We start from the raw sequence: 14,452 nt of genomic DNA, 5'->3' as shown, positions 1-14,452 counted from the left end.
TGTGAGGTTAAGTGACACATGGTGGGTGTGGCTGCACTTTGGGAGAAGTCATCAGGGCGTGTACCCACTTGGGTTGTCATTTCTCACCATTGGCCATATCTGCTCTGGCTTCCCAACTCTCGGGAAAGAATCCTCTCGGAAACTCCTTTTATTACACTCAGAACTATCTTAGTCAGCCCAGGATGCCGTGACAAAATACCACAGACTGGGTGGCTTCTGTAAAATTCTTGCAGAATTTTCTTCTCATGCTTCTGGAGGCTGGACCTCCAAGATGAAAGGTGCCAGCAGAGTCAGTGTCTGGTGAGGGTTCTCTCCTTGGGTTCCAGACAGCTGCCTTCTCACTGACCTCACCTGGCCTTTCCTCAATGTGTGTAGGTGGAGAGAGAGCGAGCGAGCTAGTCTTCTTAGAGGGGCACTAATCCCACCATGAGGGCCCCATCCTCGTGACGTGATTAACCCTAATTACTTCCCTCACTTTCATCTCTAAATACCATCACGGTGGGCTTAGGACTTCAACACAGGCAGCTGGGGAGGACACACATGGTCCATTGCAGGGACTGATGTCCTGATCAGGCTGATGCCTGCATCTCTGTGACATTATGCTCATGCTCACATTAGATGTGGTGGCTGCGTGGAGAGAACAGGTGGGCTCTGGGTGGGAAAATCACAGCGGACTTTGAGGATGCTGAAAGCGGGTTTGGGGAGAGGGCTTTGGCAGGTCTGTGCCGGCCCAGTTCCTCCGTGGGTCCTTCTGCAGAGTTTAGTTTTTCTGAGACAGATCAGTGCAGCCCTGCTGAGCAAAGCCTTGCCAGCTCTGGGTGAGGCTTCAAGGTGGCCACAGTCTGTTCTCTCGGACTTCGAGCTGATCCTGGGAGCAGAGAGTGGTTGGTAGGAATCATCCCAAGACAGGGAAAACCTGGGGTTTGCACATTGGCTTCTCCACATTTAAATTCATATTTGCTCTGTGCCGGGCGCTGCTGGAGCACTTTGAAAACAGCCTTTTGAAGTAGTGTGTGAAGTTCAAGCAGAAGCAGAACTGCTCTTCATGGTCAGAACAGGGCTTTGCTTCAGGGATGAGGCCATAGCGGATGGCGGGGCTGCGGCTCCGGAATCTGGGTCTGAAGTCAGCAGGACTCCCTGGCAGGAGGCAAATGTCGGTGAAGAGCAGAGCAGAGCAGGACAGCCTGGTCCCGTGAAGGTGGACTGAAGCCACATCCAACCCGCACGGTCTCAGCCCCAGTGACACGGGGTGATCTGCAGAGAAGGCTTTGTCATGAAGCTGCGCACATGCCCGGCTCAGGGCTCAGAGAAGCTGGAGGGGGCTTCCAGTGGGAGCCGGAGGAGCTGAGAGCCTGCCTGCTGCCCTTTCTCCTCCACCTTCCGAATCTCACGCTGATGTCTCTGGTGGAGTGTGACTCGGACCCACTAGCAAGGGACTTCTGGGAAATGTAGTTCCTGCTGATCCCTGTGGCCACACCCCACGGGGGTGGGGGTGATAGGACTACTCTTGTCTCTGTTCTGCAGGTATGCAGAGGGAGAGAGGGAGGGCGGTTCGGTGACTTGCCCAGAGTCATGCAGATATTCAGTGAGGCCTCTGCTAAGGTGCCTTTAATACTGTGCGATGCTTCTCCTTTATTCCCTCAGTAACGCCACCCCCTGTTCCTGCAGGGATTCCACCTCAGAGCCACCCAGTCCATGGAAAACTTCTCTGAGGTGAAGGATGGTCTCAAACAACCCTTCACCCTTGATGAGCCACTGCAGGTCTGAACCATAGTTTCTTCACATTTCGCCACGCATCCTTTTTTCTAGGCAGTAAGTTCCTTAGGTTTCTTTTCTAGGAATGCTTCCCATGCTCTGTCCGCAGTTCACCGTCAGTCCCTAGTGTGGCTGTCTGGCGGCCTGAGTTTGTGCATATATAATGTGTTTGGGCCCTTTGGCAACAATTGCTACCTTTTATTGCATATCAGTTGCCTGCCAGGGGCTGTTGGTATCACACTGCTCTTTATGGAAGAGAGAATAAAGTTTGGAGAGCTTGGGTTTGTTTGCCCAGTAAGCAGCGGAGTCTAGATTTGAGCAGATATTTGCAGGCGTATCACTGCCCTTCGTCAGCCAAGCCCTCGTTCAGCAGTGGGCTCCCCGGCTTGGCAGACCCTGGGGAGGACCAGCAAAGCCATGCTGTCTCCTCTGGAGATGCGTCTGGGGGTAGGAGGGGCACCCCACCCTCCAGCTCCCTGGGACCTAGATGGGGTAAACACAGCCTTTCTCCCCCTCTGGAAATTGAGGGCTTTGCAAACAGGTATTGCATGGAGCCAGAAAGGCTCTGGTCAGGCATGGGCGAGCAAAGTGAGAATTCAGCTTCTGAATCTGTGCCTCAGTCTCCCCACTTCGGCTTTTTGCTGCTGTCTGCATCTAGGTTTGTGATGACATGGGATTCCTTAATCACACTTGCATTTTTTCCGTGTGGGTGCCATCTCCCATAATCAGACTGAGTTCCTACACAAAGCAAGTTGTGATCTGGGGGTCCTTCCCCAGCCCCACCTCCAGCCCCCTTGGCCCCTGCAGTGTCACCTCATGCATGGCAGGGACGTGGGATCTGCCAAGAGGCCCGACTTGAGGAAGTGAAACTTCAGGGAGGTGATTATTTTGAAAAACTTCAAAATGTGGAATAATTTTAGATGTATAAGTCAGTTATAAAGACATTATAGAGAGTGCTCTTACACCCTTCCCCCGGCCTCTGCTAATGTTAATGTCACACGTAGATGACCAGGGTCCCTTTCCCCAAACTGTAAGATTACAACACTGTGAACAAAACTCCAGACTCTGTGCTGGTTTCCCCAACTTTCCCATATAATGACATTTTTCTGTTCCAGGATCCCGGCCAGGACACCCCGTGGCATTCTGTCCTCATGTCTCCTTAGCCTCTAGTCTGTGAGTTTCCCAGTGGTTCCTTGTCTTTCATGACCTAGACACATATGAAAAGTAGTGCTCAGGGGTTTTGTAGACTGTCTCTCAGTATGGGATGTTTTTTCATGATTCAACTGAGGTTATGGATTTGGGGTAGAACACCCGTTCCTAAGTGCACACTCGGACTGCTTGCTGCGGGACAGGCCAATAAATCAAGAGACAAGTTTTTGGGGCAATAGTGACTTTATTCAGAAACCCAGCAGACCGAGAAGATGGTCTAGTGTCCCAAAGAACCATCTGGCCTGAGTTAGAATTTGGGCTTCTTTTATACTAAAATAAGAGGGACTAAAGTTCAAACATTTCCTGGCTCCCGTCAGCCTCCAGAGGGGCTGTGTTAATGTCTTCTTTCCTGCAGCCATTCACAGTTGGGCCTGGTCAGGATGTTTCCCGTGAGCTCAACAAAGGTATTTTAGCTTAACCCTCAGGCATAGGAGGCAGGACTCCCAGAGGTGGGCCATTATGTGTAAATTAAGCTTATCTGTGACATCCCTTTAACGATTAACTTGGAGAAACAGAAGTAGAATATTAAGGTTAAAGTGAAAGAAACAGCTCCAATATGGAGTCAGGTTGGTTCTTCCTTGTCACACACGTCCCGTCACATCAGGAGGCACACGACGGCAGCGCCACTCACTGCTCATCTCCATCACTTGCCGGGGTTCTCCCCTGTGAAGTTACCATTTCTCCCTTTCCGTATTCTCTGTGTTAGGTACAGCTCCAAGTCCACCTGACACTCAAGGGAGGAGGGGATTGAGCCGAGCCCCCAGGAAGGAGTCGCAAAGGATTTGTGGACACACGTTTAGACCACCCACTGTTGACCAGCATCGTGGGGGAGATGCTTTGACGCTCTGCCGATACCCTGTTTCTGGAGAGGAGATTTTTCACATCACTTTGCTCAGTTTTGAACCCTGGGCAAACAGGCTGTCTTCCCTCTTCCCAGCTTTCTGTCACTCGGTCAATCTGAATAATGACATACTTAAGGAACCCTATTTCTTTGAGTATATAAGATGCTTTATCAGATTTCTGCTGGCCGTTGGGTTTTAATACTGGGGAGTCTGGAGGCTCCGTCTCATGGGAGTGGTGTCTGGGAGCCGGAAGCGCAGAAGCCCCACGGCCCCTGCTGCCCGGCCGTAGACAGCGCTGCTCGCTTTTGCATGGGTGACTCACTCATTCGTTTGCAAAGGTAAGCTAACAACTTACCAGAAGTGTAAAGATAACGTCCATAGCGGACTGTATTTTAAGACGCCTTTCGCACCTTGAAGGCTATTTCTGAACCTCCAGTTGCCTTGTGAATTTAAGGGGAAGAAGTGGTTATAAGCGGCTCTGGCCCTAAACGACCCTGTGGCAAGTTCGCTTAGCTCTGTGTCCAAGTGTGCTTAGGCCAGTGCTATACATGTATGTTCCAGAATTGGCGATCAGCTGCTTTTGGAATTACCTGTGGAAAACTCTGCACGGAAGTCACCATTTTTAGCATTTTGATCGATTCAATTATTGATTAGTGATTGCCAGTCATTTTGGCAGAATGGCAGGAAGGGGAATCTCCTGCAGGAAAAGAAATATTTCATGGGTTTCTAAGGAAATATAAATCTGGGTTATCTGGTTTTGATCATCTTTGCCAATTCCCAGGGACACCGGTAACTGAAGGATAAAAACAAGCAATATACTCCCACCTGGTGGCAGCGTACCTGATGGATTGTTTGTTCTGGGGACAAAGGTTTGCAGACAGTCTGCTCTCAACATGAGGTTACCTGTTGAACTCTGGAACTTTCTCTCCTAGGATGATTTCCTGTTCAGCGTCTCCATTTTAAGTGGGATTCTATGCAGCATCCTGGCCGTGCTGAAGTTCATGCTGGGGAAGGTGCTGACCAGCAGAGCGCTCATAACGGATGGTGAGTAAGGCCCCTGTGCCTGATCTCTAGGGGCTGAGCTCCCAGGGACGGAAGATGCTGTTTGGGTCACTTTTAGCAGCCTATCTTGGGGACGTGCTCAACAACTGGAACCTTCTCCCCTCCCCAGGCTGTTTAGAGATCCTCAAGGTTCCCTTTCAGGGCAGATGACTTGTGCCCTGGGAATTTAATATATTCTTCCCGAATCACCTCCACCCTGACTTCTTAATAGGGTGGGTCAGGGCTCCTCAGCCCCTTAATCATGGAGCACAAAGGGCTTCCCAGAGGCTTGGATTTTAGATTCATGACTCCAAATACAATGTCAGTATCTTTCCTGGATCCTATGAAGGCCTCCTTGGTGAATCTTCCATGCTCATTTTCCCCTCCAGCTTGTGAGATGCTTACCTGGGAGTTTAAGTTGCAATCAGCAGGGCTTCGCTCGGGAGATGAGCCACGTGTTCTCTGCCCAAGACCCAGACCAGGCAGAAGTGTCCCTCTTTGTCCTCTGGGTCTGGAGGTCTGGAGGCACATCCTGTGTGGCCCTCATCCCAGAGCACGCGGGGTTCCCAGGGGTCACGAGGAGAGACATGAGCCCCCGCGCCCTGGAGTGCGAGTCACAGGGTAAAAGCTTGCGGGTTGGTGGGTGTGTCTGCACCAAGCGGAGCAGGGATCCTTAGATTTTTTTTCAGGAACTGCTCCCAACCCCAAGCTCTCAAGGCTCTCTGGAGTGCAGACGTGTGGGTGGCCATTATCCTGTTGAGGACGGGCGGATGGCGGTGCAGGGGGCCCTTCTCTTCCATGTGATGAGCATGGTGATGCAGGGCGGACTCGTACTCCTCGTCCCATGCCGTGCTGATGTGCTGATGTCCCACTGGGTGAGGTGCTGCCTTTTGCACAGTGGGGCAGGTGGGCAGGAAGTCAAATGGACGCTTCCAGCTTTTCAACCCCGGCCGCCCTGGGAGTCTCATCACCCGTGTGTATAGGGGTGGGGGATCCTGTGAACAGGCCTGAAGAAGTTGGGGGTTACGTGATCTGACAGGCTGACTGCCAAACCAGGGGGGACCCCAGATGCTCGTCAGTTGACGGCTACCACTGACAGCATCAGAACTGCTTGTGGTTGTTACAGACACAGATTCTGATTCTGGAGGCCGGGGGTGGGTCCCAGGAGGTCGTATTTTACACCAGTGCCCCAGTCCAGGCAGTGCCCACAGAGGGTTGTTGGCCAGTTGAAGGAGCCAGGACACAGTGCCAGGCCAGGGAAGGTGGACCCCGCAGTGCCCAGAGCTCCCCCACCACGCTGACCCGCAGCTCTCAGCAGCCTTCATCAAGCGACCCTTCCTGCAGAGCCTGCTCTTGGCTTCTGTCCTTGCAAGATGCTGCCTTGCTCTCTGGGCTGCTGAGGCGCTTTGCCCATAGGAAACCACTGTTGCAAAGAGCAGAGGCAGTAACCCCATCCCCAAGCCTCTGTCCCAGAGCCCCTGGGGAGTGGCTTGCTTTGCATTCCTTGCTTGGTGGGAGTGTCAGCAAAGTATGCGGCGGTAATTACAGCCTCCTGCTAATTGCATCGTCTGGGATCCCAGTTTTACTCATTCATTGATTAGGAGAGCTAGGGAAGCAGCTGTAATTATCACCACTCTGCTTGTCCCTTGTTTGGGGAGGTGGGGGGGCAGGATGGGGTTTGGGGGCCAGGCCTGCCAGTCATGTTGGGGGTTTTCTTGAAGGGCTACCCCAGGAGTGCCCCTTTCATGGCCTGGCCCAGGGCCATGCGCAGGCCAATTGCTTTCTCTCCAAGAAGGAAGCAAGTTGAGCAAATTGCTTCTGGTGCCGAAAGGGAGGGGAGACAGGTCTCACCTGTCACCTGGTGAGGTGGTGGGTTTCGTAGCTGAAGCTGTGTGCGAACCGGGTCAGGCTGTCTCTTATCAGAGCCTTTGTCACTGGGTCGTGTCCTTACCGCCAGGAAGCAGATCTTCAGATCTTCAGGGGAAAGGGGACGACAGGGGGTGTGTGGGTAGATCCCAGACTTCTCCACGTTGTGCTGTGCAGAGAGCACGGAAATCTCGTCTAATTGGCTTTTCTTGCTTTGTATATTTAGTCAGTGTGTGATCACTGCTCTCAGGACTAGCCTGAAGCTGGCTTTATATTCTTCAAGGCAGAGTAATTTGGTGCCTCAAGTTCATACTGCAGATCGGACACAAGAAGACTGGAAAGGTTCCCCAGGGGAGATTCTGAACTAGGGGCTAGGAGCCAGCTCCAGCCGTGCCCACAGGACACCCGGAGGCTTCTGAGTTGAGGGGCCAGGGCTCAGGGCTGACTGTTCTAAAATACAAAGAGTCTTTTATGGTTTTCCAACACATGATAAGCTTTTAATCAGAATTTTCTGCATACAATCAACGTGCATAATTATATAGATTCTTATCTAGTCACTAAGACCAGACTGCTAGGGCTTCTAATCAAGATAGCCTCAAACATTACTTTGTTCTAAAATGATAACAGCATTTATTCTTGGCAACAGCTCTGGTTGTCACAGGGGAGACGCGGACAAGCGTGTGGGCCTGGGCAGGGTGCGGACAGCACCCTAGACGTGAGTGACCGATGGGGCCTTGTGTGCTGATCAGACGGGTGGTCTGGGGGACAGGGCTCTGAGCTCAAGGTCCTTCGTGTGGAATGGCTGCGGCTGGTAAGGCTCTGAAATTCTGAAGGATGTGGCAGGGCAGGTGCGGAATCGTCCCCCAGGCCATGGGTGCAGGTCCCAGTGTTCGTGCAGGCTTACAAGAGGTGCAGTTGACATGAATCAGGCTCTGTCGTGACTGAAGGTGGGCGGAGCTGAGGAGGGCAGAGGCTCCTGGAAGGTGTGGGGTCAAAGCACTGCACATCGTCAGCTGTGAACTCTCAGGAGTGTGCAGGGGTGGGAGCATGCGTTGTGGGTGGGCCCCCCACTGTCAGAAACTGGGAGGCTGGTCTGTCCTTGGCTGGCAGAGCCTGGTGCCTTGGTGGAGCCGAGAAGACACCTAGTGGCCATTTGGAGGAACTGAATACTCTGTGCATCTTTTCTGAGCTCCCCTGGGCTTCTTTGAGGGCTGGTGCCCATGACAAAGATGAGTGAAGGACTCCAGTTGGCCTGGGGCAGCGATCACCTCCTCGTCTCTTTCCTCCAGCCACCCCCAAAAGAAAATCCCAATTTTGAGAACGCCCACGAGGTAAACTACAGTCCAGGTAGCCCACTGACTAACGGCCTCTGCGGATGCTTCTGGGGGCCTTCTGAGAAAAGACGTGGGTGGCAGACTTCTTTTTTTGTTGCTAAGAGGCCTGGTCTGATTCCATTTGTGAAGAAGATCAGGAGGATTCAAGGGACTGCCAGAGGTCTTACAGGGGCAGAGGGGAACTATGACCGTGACGTAGCAGAGGACGGGAGCGAACTGCAGTTTCCCCTTCTCTGAGCGAAGCTGCTGTCCTGCTGCGGAAGGCCTGGAGGCAGAACTGAGGCTGTGAGATGCGGAGGCCAAGCCGCAGGCGGGACAGAGAGGGAGGCTGTTCCTGAGTGCTGTGTGTACAAGGTGCAGGGACAGACTCAGTTGGCACAGAGCTTTCCACTGTGGTGACGAAAGGCTGCAGGTGCTGGCTGGGGGGGGGTGGTCCTGCTGCCTGCGCTGCATGGAAAACAGAGATGGGGAGGAATGCTGAGCCCCGCAATCCAGAGGTGAGCGAGCCTGGAGGAGCTGCAGAAACGAACACCACGGGGACCTGGGCTGCAGCCTTGCCCCCCGGCCCCTTAAAAAGAGGAAGCTAGGAGGCAGTAGGGGTGGGGGGGGGGCTAATGGCCCCTTGCCTCCACGGTCAGAGGTGGAAGGCTTAGAGATTTGGCCTTGGGACTTGGAGCTGGTGGGACAAACCTCAGGTGAAGCAGGTGTCAGCCCTGTCCTCCCCACACCTCCCGGGGCACCCAGAGGCTCTGTCAGGCTGGCTGTGTGCAGCGGAGGGCCTAGTGAGTGATGGGTGGAGGTGCTCCCCCTGGGTGGTGGGCTGGGGTCCCCTGGTAGACATGGGAGGGCAGGCAGAGGCCCTGCCTGGAGTGGCCCTCGTTAGCCCCAGGCTCCCGGAAAGTCCTGACCCCTCTCGCCACACAGTTCCCTGGACTGGCCTCTGGAGACCGTGGCCCCTGGTGGCAGGAAGACGCAGGCATTTGCTTTTTTGAGGTGACATTGGGTTGGAAGGGTCCACTCGATGTGAACCTGGTAGAGCGCCTCAGGGTGGGTGGGGGAGCCCAGGCCACACCCTGCGGTTCAGGAGGAAGTCCTCTGCCTCGCGACAGCACAGCCCGGCTGAGTAGAGTCCTCTTAGCACCACTCAGACCATTGTCCCCTGCCTCCCTTTCCCCTTGCCCTCCATCCGTTAATTCAGGACTTAATGCAGCAATCAGCTGAGCCCCTGAGAAGTGCCAGCCCCCCGTTCTGGGACTTAGACTACAGCAAGGAGAGACAGAATTCCTGTCTGTAAGCTTACATCTCTGGTGAGACAGAGACAGAGGTTTGTAAAAAAAAAATGGTCATGAAGAGAAGCACCGGGGAGAAAAACGGAGCAGCAGCCGGGGTGGGAAGGAGCAGCAGCCGGGGTGGGAAGGAGCAGCAGCCGGGGTGGGAAGTAGGGTTGGGGCAGCCCTGGGAGAGTCTGGGAGGAGGCGTCCGGGCTGGTGGGTAGGTAAGTCCGAAGGCCCCGCGGAAGGGCAGCAGCGAGCCCAAGGTGGGGAGGGGGTGCTGGACTTGGCAGCGGGGAAGAGTCTGGGTGGTTTTCACATTTGGGCATCTTTTCTATGGGAGGGTTCTGGCTGCTGTTGAGAGGAGTGGATTGTGGGTGGAGGGAGATGGGGGCTGGGGTTGTTGGGGGCTGGGAGAGGTAGACTGAGGATGGCTTTGGGAGGTGACAGTTGGCAAGATTGACTTGATGGATGGATTCGATTTGGGGACTGATCAGATTTTGGATGTGAGAAAAGTCAAGGATGGGCTCCTAGTCTATTGGCTTCAGCAGCGAGGTGGAGGGTGGCACTGTTTACAGAGAAGGTGAGCCATTTGGAGGCAGCAAGTTTTGCTTTGAACATGTTCAGTTTGACATGCTTGTACTTCTGCCACTGAGGGGAAAGGTCAGGACAGAAGAGAGCAGGTTGGAAGACGCTGGTTTATGGAGGGGAGGTGAGAACCGGGGGCGAGGATGGGGGTGAAGAGTTCAGACTAAGCCTGGCACTCAGATGGGGACGAGGAGGCGGCGGCTCTCGCAAAGGAGACTGAGAAGCAGCAGCTGGAGTGGCAAGAGGGAAACCAGCAGAGCGCGGTGTCACGTGGGGCTGAAGGGACGTGTTCCGTGGGGGGGTGGTTGTAGAATAGGGACAAGGAGTTATCTGTGTTAGGTGGCAGCCTGGTGTTACCCATGGCCTTGGGGAGGGGGGGAGAGAGAGAGAGGCGTGGTGGGTGGACAGCTCTTCAGGGCGTCTTGTGAAGGGTGGTAGTGAGTAGGGGTGGCATGGCGTCAAGGAAGGAGATGGAGGTGGGTGATGGAAGATTTATCTCAGTGGGAGTGACTCAGGAGGGAGTGGGAATTCAAAACCAAAGTCCTTTGGTGAATAGGTCTGAAGGAGTCAGACTTACATAGGCAGGCCAGTAGTCAGAGATGCGGCTGAGTGCGGCAGGCTCAGGTGGGTGGTGGATTCGGAGTTAGTTGGTGATGGGGTGTTTTCTGAACCCACATGCTCTGAAGTACAAGGCCGAGTCATCAGCTGAGAATTGGAGTGGGGAGATGATGGTGATGAGCTGTGATGTAACAGCCAATGGGAGGTGTCCTTGCAGGGCCAGCTTCATCTTGGTCCTGTCACTGGGGACCAGCCTGCTGAAGCCTGCTTCTTGGATCCTGAGAAGGGGCTTTGCTGAAGTCATCCCTGCCCCTGCCCTCTTCTTCCTCTCCCCCTGCTCTTCATTTAGAACCTCCCCTAGTTTGTACAGCCCTCAGTGAATGCATTTAAGGTTTAAACTCAGTTTTCCTCCTGGAACCTGGAATTAAGGCTTTTGAGTTGAGCCAAAGCCTGGCGCTGTGACCCAGGTGGAGTAAGGCTGCGCCTGTCGGAGAAGTGGACGGGCCCACCCGGACAGCTGCCGGCGGACAGCCGTCCTGCTGGGACAGGCGAGGAGCCTTGGGGCTCGCATAGTGAGCCTCCAGGAAACCCGCTCACCCTTCTCTTCCCCTGCGGCCTTTGAAGGCTCACGGGTGGAATGGAGATGCCCACATTGTGGGGGACCCCCGAGGTGACATATGTGAAAGGAGGTGGTGATCGCCATCTGTGAGCAGCGGTTCTGGTGGGATGGCCATGTTGGCCACCACGTAGCTAATCCTAGACCTGGCATTTCCTTCCCAGAGAGTGGAAAGCCTCAGGTGACTTGGGGAGACTCTGCAGGGAAAGGACATGGATTCAGGTAGAACCCCAGCCCTGCTGCTCTCAGTCTGTAAAGGCTTTGTTTATTTAACCTCACTCACTCTTCTCAACTTAGTTTTCTCACTGGTAAAATGGGGATGAGACTCTGACGTCCCAGAATTGAGACAATCCAGCTGCGTCGTACGGGTGTAGGGCCTGGCAGGGGATGGACGCGGACAGTGGGGGTGGCGGCTCTCACCTGCGTGAGTGCTTCCAGAACATTCCTTCTAGCACACGCTCCAGAAGGCAGCGGCATGCCTGGCATTTGGGCAGTTTTCTGGGTGGCCAGGCAGGTTCTCCCAGCGCTGCCCTCAGCCTCTCTGCTTCTCCTGCAGGGTTTAACTCCCTGGTCGGGGGCGTGATGGGCTTCTCCATCCTTCTGAGCGCGGAGGTGTTCAAGCACAACTCGGCCGTCTGGTACCTGGACGGCAGCATCGGTGCACTCATCGGCCTCACCATATTTGCCTACGGGGTTAAGTACGTGCGTCTTTCCTCTTTGCCTTCTGGGTGGCCAGGAGTGCTAGAGTTCCCAGCCCTGATAGTCACCAGTCACACCTGTGACCCTGCTGCTCCTGGGGGGCGGACAGGTCCCCAGCAGCGGTCACCTAGTCTTGTGGCTGGGATGGAGCTGAGGCAAGGACTTGGATGAGGGGCTGCTGTCTTTCACTGACTGGTCCTCCCTTTAACCCTTCATGCCCCTTCCTTTCTCTACCGAGGTTGTAAAGGTGCACCAGGCAGGTGTGTCTGGTGTCCTCCCACGTCCAAGCCCTCTGCCACCCGCTACCATCAGTGGGGCAGGCCAGGCCCCCACACTGAGAAAACGTTTTGCAAAAGGTACAGAAGGGCCCCAGGTGGGAAAACCCACCCCCAGTCTTGGGTTCCAGCCCAGCCTGACGTGCCGGCTGGGCTGGAACCCAACATCCAGGCTGGAGTTGGCCTTGGAGTGAATCATTTCTAAAAGGCACAAGCTTTTAGATGCTTCCTTTCTCCCACCAGGATGATTAGAACAGAAGAGGGATGGTATGTGTTGGGGAGGAATCTGCACCCCCATACTGTGCTGTCAGGAACCTCCAACTGTTCAGCCGCCTTGCGGGGAACTTAGTGACGCCTCTAAATGTTAAGCCCCGGGGTGCCGTGTGACCCAGCCCGTCCACGCCGCACCTTCCACACCAAACTCACAGCGGCAGTAGTCCTAGCAGGCAAAAGGTAGAAACCATGTGTGTGTGTCCGAAATGGGACCCACACGCGGGTTATAAGGACCCAAATGTCCATCCACTGGAGTAACATTCACCCCTAAGAAGAATGAAATACTGATTCACGCTACTTCACAAACATGCCAAATGAAAGAAGCCAGTTACAAAAGGCTACATATTGAGTAATGGCATTTATAGGAAGTCTCCCCAAACAGACAAATCCAGAGTCCACAAGTAGATCTGCGGTTGCCAGCGGGTGGTGGGGAGGAGGGGGTAACGGCTCGGGGGGATGGGGTTTCCTTCTGGGATTAGACAGACAGTGGTGATACCGTACCACCTATGCAGAGGCCAAAACTCCACTGAACTGTATACTTAAAAGGCTGCATTTATATTTATAAAAACAGCCCACCCTTCCGCTGTTTCCCAAGTGCTCGAGCCCAGGGCTGCGGAGGCTCGGCATGGGCTGACCTGCCTGCTTCCTCCTTGCAGGCTCCTCATTGATATGGTGCCCAGGGTGAGGCAGACGCGCCACTACGAGATGTTTGAGTGAAGGGACCAGAGCCGGCCGCCCAGCACCTGCAGGACGGCTGTCAGGACGACGAGAGGTCACCACCCAGGCAGACGGTGCCAACGTTTCACTGAACATCCAATCTCTTTTTTGGAAAGCGCGTGCCCACGGGAATGAGTTCTACCCAGCAGGTCGGACGGCACCGCTCCCCGCTCCCTCCACCGCCCCCACCAAACACCCCAGGACAAGGTGCATGGAGGCGGGGAGAGGGTCCCCACCTCCAGAGGGAGCGGACCTTTTCTATCTTCTGCGGTAAGAAGTGTCTGGTGGGTAAGAAAGATAAGAGCTCTGCTTGGCAGAAAGCCCTTCTGTGGTGCTCCAAGCCTGAAATGGGTAGCAACTGACCAGACCCACCTCCTTGGGACTCCACGTGGGCCCCGCCACCTCGTATTCCAGAGTCTCCCGTCCCCTGGCAGATTTTAAGAGAAGACCGTACCCTTCTGTCCATCAGTATATATCTCACTTCCTAATTTCTATCAGTGTATTTCATTAGTTTCATACTGTTTTACTAATCCTGGATTGAAACAACAGATTTGTTCAAAAGGAGACCATTCTATTTTTAAAGTCCTTAGTGATAGATGTATGAGCTTTGCATGGTCGAACTCAGCAGCACATGACCCTTTCTTGTACAGTCAGAACCTGAACATAACATGGAAAAACAGGATCCACTTTGGGGCGATGTGAAACTACAGTTTATTTGTAATAAATGACTCTGTAACCTACCCCGCGCTGCATAGATCTATATGCTGTGTCACGTGGCCCTGGTGCATTACAGTCTGTGAGATGGCTTACCGCTCTGTAAGGAACAAGATGTTCCCTCGGTTTATGTCATGTTAGTCGTAGATTCTGTAAGAACGTCCCCCAACACACACTATTCTGTACCTCTGTCTAGCACTGCTGCTGTGCAGGGGACGGTGTCTGACCAATAAAGACCTTTCCCTGTTTTGTACGGCATGGGGAGGTTGTCTTGAGAGATGTCACCATCCTCGGTGAAGGATGAAGTGGAAGGGGTCGCTTGAGCCTGGGTGGAGCCCCAGAAGGGCTGTCTGACGGGCTTTGTGACCTCGGGGAAGACAGCCACCGTACAATCATCTGGTGGTGACCACACTCGGGAAGGCCGCTCCCCAGCCCTTACCCCGCCTTCTGCTCCTCCCGCGTGCTAGCTCAGGCTGGTTGCGGGGAGGTGGTGGTTCTAAGCGGTCACTAACCTGGGTTCAGACTGATGCTTGCAGCGTGCCTTCCTCCAACAGCATTCTGAGCCGCTGGCTGTGGGACGTTACTATGTTACACAGGAAAAAGGGATGCTGTTAAGATTTGGGAATGCATGATTCAGTAAGTTTCTTTTCTCCCTGTATTGGGGTTCACTATGCCATAGTATCCCCCAAATTTA

General features: G+C 54.1%; 1 protein-coding gene across 3 annotated transcripts in view; it reads left to right on the top strand.

Moving 5' to 3' along the window:
• Positions 1-13,784, top strand: part of TMEM163 (transmembrane protein 163) — a 206,056-nt gene extending 192,272 nt beyond the window's left edge. The window contains exons 6-10 of one of the 3 annotated variants that reach the window (XR_012072526.1): positions 4,739-4,850; positions 11,637-11,778; positions 12,018-12,135; positions 12,298-12,507; positions 12,984-13,784. Coding sequence is in view for 1 of the 3 variants with exons in the window: in XM_072960896.1 (XP_072816997.1) it covers positions 4,739-4,850; positions 11,637-11,778; positions 12,984-13,044 (315 nt within the window). In the remaining 2 variants the exon portion in view is untranslated. The remainder of the gene's footprint in view (positions 1-4,738; positions 4,851-11,636; positions 11,779-12,017; positions 12,136-12,297; positions 12,508-12,983) is intronic. The other 2 variants (XR_012072527.1, XM_072960896.1) reach the window with 2 other exon arrangements.
• The last annotated feature ends 668 nt before the right edge of the window (positions 13,785-14,452 follow it).

Source organism: Vicugna pacos, chromosome 5 (assembly GCF_048564905.1).
Source record: "Vicugna pacos chromosome 5, VicPac4, whole genome shotgun sequence".
NCBI lineage: Eukaryota > Metazoa > Chordata > Mammalia > Artiodactyla > Camelidae > Vicugna > Vicugna pacos.
The sequence above is the reverse complement of the archived record's forward strand: the minus strand, read 5'-3'. Positions and strand labels throughout refer to the sequence as shown.